Raw genomic sequence first — 13,090 nt, 5'->3', positions numbered from 1 at the left:
AAAGAGCAGCTAAATGGTTTGATTTCTTAGCAAACCATGGGAGTGTTTTAATCTGACATGGGAGTTACTCTGAGGTGACTTTCTAAAGACATTGGGGAAGTTGTCATGGCGATGACCTACCACAAGCACTCAGCGTAATTAAAAATTTTACTTTTATTTTTGATACTGGCCTTGAAAAGCACACACAGTGTGATTGAAAGAACGAACACCAAGAAAATGAAAATTTGCTACATTCGATTGTCGTAGTAATACACATAGAAACATTAAAAAGATCGATATAATCTTTGGTTAGCAGCTTGTCACGGCGAGATACAAGTTCAACAGCACAATGTTGATTCTGTCTTGACGATGTAAGTATTGATATGGACGTAGGAATAATTCGTCAAAAAGTGTAACCACAGAAATCTTAAGTTCTCGGCAAAATTAGTCCCTGAAAAAGAAAAGCGGTAATTTCATGAGGTGGAGGTGAGTAGCCTGGAATGGGAACTATGATGAACCAAAGACATTACTTGCAGCACATAGAAATCAGATTATTTTGTATCTTGACAGTGTCTTACCTTTTCGGAGGGAATGGGGCGGGGAAGCCTGTTGCGGGGTCTGACCCGGTTGCTATGACAGCAGTGGCTGAAATACATAAATCACTTGATAATAAAATAGAAAATATTGCACGAAATCAATTTGATAAAATTTTTGCAATCGAAGAATCATCTTCAACGTCACGATTTTCTTGCAGTTTTACCGGGGTCACTTACCGGGGTAGGCGTAGTGCTGTGGGGTTAGAAACTGGACCCCTTCGTGGATGTGGTGATGGGTGTGCAGGTGTCGTTGCGTTGGGGGGGACGGTGCCCGGTGGTCCACAGATGGGGCTGCTCCTGGGGTCTGATTTCGCGGGGGCACAGAAATGGGGACCACTGCCTTGGGGTCAGGGCTTCGACTTATCTTTCGAGTCATCATTGGTGGAACTATCGACCAATAAGAGAACGTTAACTCACAAGGACTCGAGTCTTGACAAATGTCTCAACCCACTCACCTTCTCTTGACATCCGCTCTTTTGAAGTGACGTAATGAACCTGGCCCTGACCCTTGACCTCTGGACGAACTCGTGGAGGATCTTCCCTCACCGGCGATCTAATGACGTAACAAAGGCCTTGAATATTAGGGATTTAAGTTATGAAGATTTATCTTAACTTACCGTGGTCTGGTCGTGGTCTCATCTTTTGTGGGTTTGGGGGTCGAGGTCTGCTTTCCAGCTGCTGGGGCTTGCGAATTAGGGGGCCAATGGGCCGGGTACAAAGTGGGGCCAGACGGTGGATATGGAAGAACTACAAAGAACAAGAATTGATGGAAAATTCTTTGAATGAAATAACATACAGCGACGGCCCAATCCATTTACCTGAGTATCCGGGTACATATTGGGGGACCCCCCTGTATGTGGAGTGGGCAGGGTCATACATGGCGTAGCCAGCGGGGTAATACTGCAGGCTGCCGGGGCTGGCAGGGGACGGTTTGAACCCCGGTCCGTCTTGCTCCTTGTTCTAGAATAAGAAGAAATACTTTGTGACGAGTGTTGTGGGGAATCACCTCATGAAAAGTTTCATCGGAACCGAGTCGTACCTTCTCCGGACTTCTCTCATTCCTCACTGCTGGAGATGCTACCTTCCTCACTTGGGGGCGCACCTCATCTATCACAGGAGGGCGACCTCGGTCTGTTGTCTCCGGCCTCAGGTGAGGAGAGCCACTGGGTGGCACTGATGACCTACTGGCAACAGCCAAGTGGTTTCTCGAAGGAACCGGGGTCAGCACTGGGGTGCCGACCTGAGAGGACTTGTATGCACTCGGGTGACCCAGTGGGGAGGGGTGATGAGGCGGGGGAATTCCCGAAGAACTCTTGTCCTTTGAGCTCTGAAAATTATAATCTTGTTTAATATTAAAGAATCGACGCCGACACAATTACGGGACATAGACATCAATGCTGGTCCAGGCATTTGTTAAATCCGCGATACAATTAACTTCCCACTCTCACCATGGCTGGGTAAGGGGAGGGTGACGAAAGTCGTTTGTGTTGTTGTTGGGGCCATGGTGGCTTATCAGAGTCAACCGGTGATCTCGATTGTATCTTAGGGGGTTGTTCTGGTTTGGAGGTTTCTTTGCCGGGGACGTCAGGTTTGCGAACTTTCTTGTCCGACTGCTGCTGTAAAAATTGCTGCTTCTGCACATCTTGCATGTATTGCTCGTACGACTGCCTGCTGATGAGATTTCTATGTAAGTAACATGCATGGATCGTACGATATAAGATGATGATGTCACGTACCTGACTCTAGGGTCCATCAGCAGAGTGCGAGAGTATGCTGGGTCCATGGGAATGTACCCGTATGGGGAGAGCTGGTACCCAAACAATTGCTGCATCTGGGGAAATCCCATCTGAGGGTTTGGAAAAGGGGGTTCCATGGGGTCTTTCGTGGTTGGTATTGAACTCTCTCCTCGAGATTCAGCTTCAGTTCGTGGCGGGTCGTTTGATTCATCTCGGGATCGACTTCGACCTTCTCGAAGTTCGGCTGGTTGCCTCAGCTGTCTCGCTTCGACTGCCGGTGATCTTCTGCTTTGGTCCAGTTGCCGTGGCAACTCTGGCAGTGGGGTTGGGGCCTTGGAGCGGGGTTGCTTCGGGGCATATGTGCTCACTATTGTGCTCTCAACAGCCTCCTGCATTTTATGCATTGACACCGACTCGTGGGGGTTTATTATCCCTGTCGGGCGGGGCTTGGGGTCAGGGTAACGAGATCGAGGCTGAAGGCTGCTTTCTGGGGTTTGCTCGTGGTGAGCTGGCATGGCGGGTTGTGATTGGTTGGGTTGCAGGAGCAACGTCCGAGGTTTTGGATGGTCCTGAGCAGGGCGGGGAGGATTCTGGGAGCCAACCAGTTTGTTATTGTTGTTCTTATTTTTCACACTGCTCTGGGAGGTGGGGGTCCCTTGACCCACCTTCAACCGGTCTTGAGCCTGGGCAGAAACGGCGGTCTGGGGCTTATGTGGGTCTGGATGTGGGTGAAAAGTTCCCTTTACAGTGACATTGTTTGTGGGTTGAGGCTGGGTACTCGATGCGTGCAGGACGATGCCTGGGACTTTTCTGCCCCCTAAATTTTGTGGGGGGAGCCTCAGGCCAGGTTCGGTTTTCACCTGCACAGCATTGCTCGTGATTATTGTCGTGTGGTCGGTGTTGTGCTTCAACACAATGTTCTGGGTCTTACTCGGACCCTGGTAGGGTAAGGGGGTGCTATTAGGGGCTGCCCCTGGTTTCACTGAGAAGGGTGAGCTCATGGGTGGGCCGCTTTCATTCTGTGGCGGAGCTTCAGGCTTCATTGGGTAAACAACGTCGCTCCGAGTCTGTTCCCCGTCAAAACTCCCCCCTTGACCCTCCACTTTTTTTTTCTTCTTCTGCTTCTTGACGGCCCCCAATAAATTGGCCGGGGACGCTGCCGCCGCATAAGTTGAACCCGGAGCCAAACCATGGTTGGGATCAACTGGGATGGGAACCATCTTGCCCTTTGCTGTCTTCACCCCACTGGGACCCTGGGTTAGGGGATTACCCAAAGATGCAATATATTTGTCCGGTGGTGGGGTTTCATGCATCCCATAATGCTGGATATGACCGGCATATTCAAGGCGGGGTATCGGGGCAACCATCGCGACATTCGTCCCAACACTGACAGGAGGGTGGGTAGGGGTGGATGTGGGTAATTGTGACACAACTGAGGTTTGACGTTCGTCATCACCAAGCCTTGTTGAAGTTCGTGGGGTGACGTCAGAAGCTGACCTTGAGTGCCTCGTGTGGTCTGACAACATGGGTGGTGCTCGATAGGGGGCGGTAGAGTGCGTCTGGGTTGTAGAAGACGTAGAGCCAGCGGATGGGTTCTTCTCACCCCTTGACATCAGGGTTAAGGTGGGGTGGGGCGATTCTCGCCGGTACGAAGTGGACAGGCCAGGCAGGGAGGAGTTCTCGCTGTCCTGCAGCTGCAGCAACGTCTGCACCGCCATCGCACTCTCGCTGTCGGCCACACTTGCCTCTGAGACAGTAGGTGGTGCCGGTGTGGTGACTCGGGGTGCTTCGGGCAATCCTGAAACAACCAAAACATAACTTGTTGCCATGGTGACAAATCGCACAGGTATTATTTGCATAACAATAACAATCAGGAAAAACTTACCTGCACTTATGACGTCATGGGTACGTGTGACCACATTGGGTTCAGACGGGGTTACATATGAAGGGATTGCAACAAATGATGGATCGCGAACCTCTCTTTGTGGTGTCACAATCGAATAAGATGAAGACAGTTGTGATAACGGAACATTTTCGGGGTCACTTTGTGACGCAACAGGAGTAAGCTTTGTTTCATCACCGATGACGGGAGCTTTTTCCGGAACGTCAGTGGATACTGCAACTTCACGAGAATCTTTCTTCCCCTCATCAAGTGGAGTCACTTCCAGGTCGGACATCTTCGCATCCGCATCACCATCCGGAGGAGAGTTGATGTGGTCAGTTTCCTCCTCCTCTTTAGCATCTGGACCTTCCTTGGCATCGATCTCGTCAAAGTCGAGGTGAGCATGAGCCTGATGGTACTTGAGCCCGTTGATGTGTCTGCAAAGATGAGGAAAATAAGAAAATACATCGCTCTGGGATCACATCGTCGGACTTACTTGTATCTCTTGCTGCAGTTGGGATGGGGGCATTCGATGAAGACGGGGGACGAACAGGTCGAGGACTCGCTTCCTGCCACGAGAGGAAATATCAAATAACAATGACAATGATAGTGAAACTAGCCGGGCATGACCAACGTGGTTCTTACATTTCTATTTCCTCGCACTACAACATTGCACCACAGGCGCACCAGAGGATATTCACTAAGTGCGCGTGAAGTTATTATTGTTGTCGTGGTTTAAAACCGTGGTCTGACAAAGCTGACAATCGCAGTGGAGCAAATATCACTCACCGCCGTTCCAGACATTCCTCTCGCTCTGGATGAGCTGAGACGATCCGCGAGATGTCGCCATACGAGCGCGTTTCGACGACGCTCTATCACTTTCAACAGTCCCGGCTTCTGATTCCGAATTCTGCAAAGTTCAGTTGACAATGAAGGGGAAGTACCGATTTTGACGCGAAATTTAATGTGAAATTGAAAACAAACATGTGACAATGACGTAACAGAGCAGTGGCTGATTACAACATAATTGTCAAATATGCCAGAAGGTATGGAAGGGAAATTCCATAAATCGCTGGACTTAAAATTATAAATTACTCATTCCAATAACACGAAATGGTCGGCCAGCGAAAAATAAACAACTTTGCTCGGTTAAATACTTCAAGTGAACCTCATCGTTCAACGAACAACAACCAAATCAATCAAAACTCGCGTCTTCTCACTGCAAGGTCGTCTTTTGTTGATGTCACAATATTCACTCAAATGTAAGTATATGGAAGAAAACACATATATTATGACGTCACACCATACCTTGTTACGTCGCTTTGCGGCAGTAGAAGGACTCCCTTTGATGTCATCACCAACTGACTGATTGCCACGACTACGACCTTTACGTGACGTCATGGCGTTGTCATTGGCGCCGCCACGTACCCTCTTTGGCCTCCCGTTCTTGCCACGAAGATCCATATCGAGGTCGGAATCAGAAAGCCTGCGAACAGATGAAGTGAGTGATGTTCCCGCAAGTCAGCGGCGTTCAAGCCAAATCATGATCAGAGCAACTGATCAAGCAATGATCTTTGGATCGTGACGACTATTATGACGAAATAAGTCAATCTTTGTTAGAGCAGAATAAGGCGACTACGCTCACACGAAATTCATTGTGACGTAATAATCAATTATCGCTTATTCCATGATACGTTCTTTAAACAATGTTCTTCGTCAATGTAACAGCAAGCTTTATTACGGCACAAAAGCAAGGGATGATAGGTACCTGGGAGGGGCCCAGTCGTGCTTGGTGGCGTCTAGAAGGGTCCCGACGTAGGTTCGGTTCCGCCACGTTACATTAACAACAAGGACACCTGTGAGGTTATATAAAGGTCAAGGGTCATCATATATATATAAGACTAACGGAAATCCATTCATTATAATTTATACGATAATTACGTCACAATGTAGGTAAGTAACCTGTGTCGGTCTCATGCCAAACTATTCCATCCAGATGCACGCTAGTTCCGGGTTCACACGGTCCAAGCGCATCCGTTTCCGTCATAACACCAATATCTGATGTCGATGTCACTGTCCCCACAGATCGGTGTGAATTTACAATCGGGGGTCCTAAATCGGGGTTACTTTGCACCTTTTCCTCTCCACAATGGACCCCGCTCGACCAGACCGCCGACGTATGTGGAGTAGTTTCGCTGACGGCGGCGGCATCTGAAGCTGTATATCGTGGCATATTCTGCACAAAATAACTCGAAGGGGCGAAGACCGGCGGTGAAACTGTAGTTTGGCCGGGAACGAGAGGCTTGGGTGCGGGCAGAGAGGGCCTCAACTCCCCGGTGTCGGTTCGCAAATGAACAGGATTATGGTTCAGATCAATCGGATGTTGCGTACTTTGCTTTCCGGTCCCAGAAATGACTTCTTCTACTTCCATATCCTTAAAAAACAATCCAAAAATAGTCAAAACCGCATCTTTACGTTTACATCCTACTAAATACATTCAAAGATGTCAAAACAACGACACACTTTAAATTTAAAACAAAGTTTTTCACAACAGCAAACCAATGCCGAAATTTCAAACTTTTCTTCACATGAACATATCGCATAAGGTTCGTATGAGCGACTACCACCTCGTTTTATCTCGTAATAAAACATTATTATAACGTCATAACTTTATCTGCAAGCAAGAAGCTACAACCAACATTTTGGTAAGTATGTGGCACCGACCGGTTTGAACTGGTTCTCCACGTGGTGGTCGATCGCAAGAGCACGTAACAACGATCGATTCATGTTCTCATAGAGGGAGCTTTATTGCCTCACAATCACGGATACAAACCGCAGAAATAGCGGATAAGCGAGATAACAGCGGCTGTGCATTTACGCGATTATTCTGCTTTAGATTCTTCTTTTAGACGTTAGCAACCTTACATCGACAGCTACCAAAGTTTAATAAGTAATGTGTTGACAGTTCAAATGTTTGGTGATAAAACACGATTATAATGTCACAAGGAACGATCGTGAATCACGCAGCGTTTCTCCATAATCGAGCGATCGGTAAAGGGCAGAAAATTAGCGCCAAATTCCTGTCATGCTTGAGTGATCTTCAACCAGCTTTGACAACGACCAGAAAACTGGAATATTCTGCGGCGAGGTTTGAACAAACGTGCCGGACATCGATTGTGATCAAACAAGCGAATCGAAACCATTGTTGACGTAACGTTGCCATGGCAATGAAGTACGTCTCGAATGTGTCGGCAATTATTGTTACATAATTATTTTTACAGTTTTAGGTGACTTGCCGAGTGAATATTTATTTCCTTTACAGCCGCATCTGGCAATATTGTGGAAAAGAATTCCTATTATGGCATCGTCGGAAGGAATTATCACGTCATAAGCAATTACGACAGTCTATATTTCAAGCGACGTTTTCAGGCCATTAATAACCCCCCAATATCCTCGCCACCTCCGTACTCATCGGCTACGAGCAAACAAACCGGATTCTTTCTCTCTTTTCAGTGATTATGTCGTCACACATTGCTACTATGACTTAAACAACATTCACACAGACACGTGCTGGCCAATTGGTAAAGTTGCCGCCAGGGCCATAGCATTTCCTTCAATTCGAGTGAATCGTTGTGAAATACGGGTCAGGTTTGAATTGGAAACAGATCAACGAGTGGGAGAATAAAGGAAATAAAGATCGAGGAGCGCGTTATCGTGGTAGGACAAAATAAACTGCCATGAAAACGGATTTTGAAGTGGCAAGAACTGAGCACGCACAAGAACATGTCACGTGAAAAAGATTTTTATTCATTTGTTATAAATAAGAAGCAAACTATTCTGGGACGCTGCAGAAGGCTTCTTCAAAATGCGTCCACATCTAATAATAATTAATCCCTTCAAGTGACCGCGCAGTGCAATTTATTCGCGACGACATATTTTACGAAGAAATTGTGACGCCACAATTACGTTTTACTACCTGGTCTTCAACCAATAGAAAGAGATTATGAGCGAATAGTAACAGCAAAGGATGAAAGAAAGCATCTGAACTTCTTTGAGGGAACAAAACAGGATCACGCACAACAACAAATTCACCCAGTACCAAACACGGCATGGTCGGTAGTAATTAAAATCATGAAGTTTAGAAGATTTTCCGCACGACATGAAAATTTGTCGCGGCTTGGCACGACACTCAGCTTATCGACGACCGCCAGATCGACAATTAAGCTCGAAGGTAACTCGGTATAACGCTGGTAGCTGTGGTTGCCGGTCAAAACGCTGACTTGCAACATTTCCCGATCATTGATCACTGGCGAGGTGCTTCACAGCATGACGTCACAAAGAGGCCAATGAACTAGCGCGCATGCAAGTGAAGAAATGTCACGTGCTTAAAGCGAAATTGCTGGTTGGTAGCAGCGGTTGTAACCCAAGACACGAGGCATAGTGCTGTTGTCAATGCAACGAACAATCGTGATTCACTCGGTAGACGCTGTCGTCACTTCCTCATTTGGCAACTGTTTCCGGATGAATAGGGGATTTTATTTTTAGTTACAAACGCACACGGGTCCAAGTCGACGTCACAATCCACTACGTGTAAATCATCTAGTTTATAACCAATCTAGCCGATGTAGCGATGCAGAGTTGCAAACACGAACCAGACACTTACCGCAATTTCACGTTTCCCGACCGTCAGTGGTTTTGGCTGGGTTGGTAATTACATTATATACACAACGCAAACCCGTTGTTAAATAAAGTCCACCGACTAATGGATTAAAGTGAACGGAAAATAAACACGCACAGAAGATAAAAGAGGAGAATAAGAAAATCGGGGAGTGGCGAGAGAGGTAATTACAGCCGACAAAAAGACATGATGAGAGCGACGGGAAAGCACAAACGACATTTTCCAATTCGAATCATCTCGTGTTACAACATAACGACAACAATCGTAAACATAAACCTGCTGTCTCCCACAGCCAAGAAAACGAAGCAGTTTTCAAGGCTGTAGCTTTTAAACTCGAGTTTATACAGCTATGAAGCGCTTGCGTGACTGAGAGGTCTCAACGCTGTTTCGTGTGACCAGTTACAATAACTAACACTTAAAATAGGTAAACACCGCAACTGAATGCGCAAACAGACACGATTGCTTCATTAATTCAAGCAAGCTTGCATGCATTCAGGGTCACAACACCCTGTGCTTTTGACTTGAAAACAAGGCACAATTGTTACGAAGTGTTTCCACACACCGGGGGGCAAAATAAATTCCATAACAGCTTCCACAGACAAGAATAAAAACAGGTCGCAAAATAAGAGACAAGTTTAACCTTCGATGGGTGTTCACGAGCGCTAAGTGGTTATTTAGCGCATATTTTGTGCAACACAGCGACGCTGAACAACGTTTAAACAAAATCAATTCAATCGATCGCGAAAGAGCACGGACGACAGGAGCAGACGATAAAAAAGCATTAAAGCGGCCACCTACACAATTGCGCTCGCTCGAAAAAGCGCTGTGTGGAGTATACGAGAAGCCGCAGTCAGCGCGAATATTTTAGACTGCTCAGTTAAAGCACACCGCATGGCAAGGCGATTGCGCGGCGATTTCCTTTGTCAACGCCGTGGTTATACCAGCACTAGGCGATGTTACACAATAATCTAACCCGACGACAACTGAAAGCGCTTCTTAGTACAATCCGCTGCCATGCACTGCATTTAATGAGGCCACTGTTAGCCTCTAAATAGATGAATAAACACGAAAAGAAAATGTCCAAAATTTCAATTTTAATCTTTAACATTGGCTAGCTGTTACAACACCAATGTTGGCGTTATTTCAGCGCATTGTAGCTGTTGCATACTTTTAATCAGGTAAACTATAACACGTACTTGAGCACAAGCATTATAACTTTATGAGACTATCACTTAACTATCACAATAAACTGCCACAAATAAAATCCTTACCGCCTCAAGTTTAAGCTTCTTTTGACCAGACAACAGCTCACTCGCACTGACGTTGAAGCCTTGACATTTGTTCGCTTCTCTTTTCCCAGCAGCCTGGTGCCCGTACAATTGCTCGCTTTCCGAATCACAATGGCCAGCCGCCGATGAAGTGCTGGAAACCGGAACACTACTTTGTATTTTTCGTTGTTTTTTACGACTATGTTGACCATGTCCACCTATGGAATGATGGTTTGGGTTTATGGCAGGATTGAGGTCAGGGAGGGTCGAATCTCTTCCATTGCACGCATGACTGGTTTTAGCCCCATTACCAGTCGCCAAGGCTGAGCGAGCAGCCGTACGTGCAGGGTGCTGAGCCGCCATAGGTATTCGAGCCTGCTGGTTGTTAGCGGAAAGGGCCATTAGGCTTGGCGACGCACTTCGACGATGGCCCGAATTGTTTTTATTCGGAATTGCCAACGACGGCGAACTGCTGGAGATATGCGCCGGCAGATTGTGGGCTCCGCTTGAAACCGTAAAAGTTGCGATATTGGTGTCTGCGGCGCCGCCTTGTGTTGTGTTGCTGTTTTTCCATTTACTTTTTGTCTTTTCTCCCATAAATTCAGATTTTGAGCTAGAATTATGAGAGTTGCTTGATTTTTCACCGTGTTTACCGTGTTTTTTATGGTGACTTTTCGACTTGCTCTTGCTCTTCTTTCCAAAAACTTCGTCTGGGGAATTCGATGCGCGTGCTAACGACGTTTTAGTGTCATAGCCTTGGATTTGTTTACTCGAAATTGGAGTGAGATCGGACGAACTGTTAAAAGTGACCGCGGGCGACACGCAGCGCGGCGATGGTAATCTTCCTGAAGTATTTGAGCTACTCGATGACGGTTGTTGCTTGCTTGACTTACTCGATTTTTTCGACTTTGATTTCAGAGTCTTACTTGAATGCGACGTGCTGGAGTTGTGGCCACAGCTGCTCGGTGCTTTGGAGACAGCAGCAGAAGCATTTTTGGCGCCTTTATCAGCACCAAGCGTATGTTTGCTCGACCCAGGACTCTCGGCATTGCTGCTGTTATTGTTGTTGTTATTTCTCACAAATGTTTCCCGATCATTGTTGTTGCTTTGTGACGTAACAAATGGTTTCATTTCTTTGCTTGATTTTTCGACGTCATTATCGTTGTCGAGATCGATTACCAACTTTCCACCGGACCAATCTTCGTCGCCTGAACTTGAGTTGCGCGAAATTTTTTCGGATCCGGAATCGCTTTTCGCATCAACCACGTGATTGCCACCAGACGTGTTTTGTTCATTAGACGAGTTCGCAAAAATCAGCGCATTCGAAGGAGAACTTACTTGCTGCTGTGACGAAACAACTGAGTCCGATGCCATTTCCTTGTATTATGGCAACTGACCACGAAAAATATCTAAATTTGCACAACCTGTAAGATATATTTCAGTCTATTTCAATACTAAGCACCTAGCCAACCTTCAAACTACACAAAATAATAATTAATAGGGTAAAATATCTTGAAGCATAACCAAGGAGATATTTCCCGGCGTTAATCAGCACATAGGCTGATAGTGACAGTGGGTACAGGTAGTTGAACACACACGAAATAGGCTATCTCTGTCTTGCCAAGGCAGTAATCAGCTTCCATATCTCTACCGTTATCAGCCCTCAACACAAAGGCTCTAATGAATCAGATAAAGCCCATTTATTCGTCACAATGCAATTATACTGCGATAATCAACGTGACGTCGTCTTCAATCAAAACATGGTTTCAATATTTTCGAAACTAAGTTTGGTTTTTGGGAATTAGTAACGCTTGATAACTAATCTGGAACGTTTACAAAATCTAATTCACATATCAATGAGCCAGCGATATTCATTAAGGAACGTGACGAGACTGCAACATGCGCCTGACTTTAAGCACTGAATCCCGGTCAACCAGCGATAACGCACCCGATAGCACGACAGATGTTCAATTACAGAAAGCAGTTACTGATAACAAATTAGCTGCTAATATATTATTTAACATTGGTTTTGCGAAATATCATATTAACGTGCAAACAGGAACCCGGCAAATTTTTCAAATGTGTTCAAAACGAATTTCTTTAATCACAAAGTTACACAAAGGTGACGTTAGCGGTTACGTCGACCAAGCAAATAATATTACAATTACAGTATAAAGCTATTGCAATCGTAATGATGCAATTTGTGGGACTTGTATCGAACAAACGTGCTCGCCAGGTAATGGTGCGCGTCTACCAAATCACATCGACTCAAAAACAAAACCTGCCTTACAAAGAAGTTGCTCACATCGGCCACGCTCGAAAATCGTCTCGATCTACTTTAACTGCGAAGTATGACGTTTATTAGAACTAGGTATAATCTTTTCAAACTTTCTTTTCATCTTTCTAAACTTCGATGATTATTGCAAGTTTTAGCTCAAATTATATCAGAGCAAAAAAATCATTTTAAACGACTCAAAACAGCTGAAAAACGCGACAACTTACTCGCCTTTGCTGAATTCCTTGTTTGTGACCTGTTCCAATTATCTTTCTTCAAACTAAGAAACAACTCGTCAACGCATAATGATGCTTTGCTTAGTCACACTCTAACAATTAAGCGGACCTCTTTGTAAGCCTTATGACGTCATAAGACGATCTACGCCGGATTTGCAATAAAACATCTTTCAGTCAATAAAAGTGAAACGTTCTCTGAAAGCCGACCCAAGCTTGAACAGCCCAAGCACGCCATTCTAGAACTGGAAACGAATCGCTCTCTTTGCGTTTGTTTCTTTTATTCTCTCAACCTTCTTCTTCTCGTCTTTGTCGCGACGCGTTTTGCGATTCAGATTATGCCCATTCTGACAATCTACCCGCTAATTTCGTATCGCGTGTTCACCTCTCCTATTACGACCGAAATATCGCCTTTCGCGCGATTCCTACAATTATGACGTTAC

At 45.7% G+C, this 13,090-nt stretch overlaps 1 protein-coding gene across 2 annotated transcripts; it reads right to left on the bottom strand.

The window, feature by feature from the left end:
* Positions 1-138: 138 nt before the first annotated feature.
* On the bottom strand, positions 139-11,613 carry LOC143448908 (uncharacterized). Of its 2 annotated transcripts, none has more exons than XM_076948840.1 (16): positions 10,143-11,613; positions 6,156-6,627; positions 5,962-6,049; positions 5,502-5,679; positions 4,983-5,103; positions 4,690-4,762; positions 4,197-4,630; positions 2,312-4,109; positions 2,024-2,246; positions 1,615-1,902; positions 1,394-1,535; positions 1,193-1,322; positions 1,031-1,128; positions 753-962; positions 558-624; positions 139-430 (listed from the first exon to the last, which is right to left on the bottom strand). In XM_076948840.1, the coding sequence occupies exons 1-16, from the start codon at positions 11,511-11,513 to the stop codon at positions 424-426; spliced, it is 5,700 nt and encodes a 1,899-aa protein (XP_076804955.1). In that variant the 5' UTR covers positions 11,514-11,613; the 3' UTR covers positions 139-423. The 2 variants fall into 2 exon arrangements, with proteins under 2 accessions (XP_076804955.1, XP_076804956.1); XM_076948841.1 differs by having other exon boundaries at positions 2,024-2,243.
* Between the last annotated feature and the right edge of the window lie 1,477 nt (positions 11,614-13,090).

This window comes from Clavelina lepadiformis, chromosome 3 (assembly GCF_947623445.1).
Source record: "Clavelina lepadiformis chromosome 3, kaClaLepa1.1, whole genome shotgun sequence".
NCBI lineage: Eukaryota > Metazoa > Chordata > Ascidiacea > Aplousobranchia > Clavelinidae > Clavelina > Clavelina lepadiformis.
This window is presented reverse-complemented; position numbering and strand designations above follow the sequence as displayed.

Excerpts from the sequence above, each read along its gene's own strand:
- LOC143448908 (XM_076948840.1), bottom strand. The coding sequence starts at position 11,513 with ATGGCATCGGACTCAGTTGTTTCGTCACAGCAGCAAGTAAGTTCTCCT. Across the intron at positions 5,680-5,961 it reads CACGACTGGGCCCCTCCCAG|GCTTTCTGATTCCGACCTCG; the intron begins GTACCTATCATC and ends ATCTGTTCGCAG. Across the intron at positions 4,110-4,196 it reads CCATGACGTCATAAGTGCAG|GATTGCCCGAAGCACCCCGA; the intron begins GTAAGTTTTTCC and ends TGGTTGTTTCAG.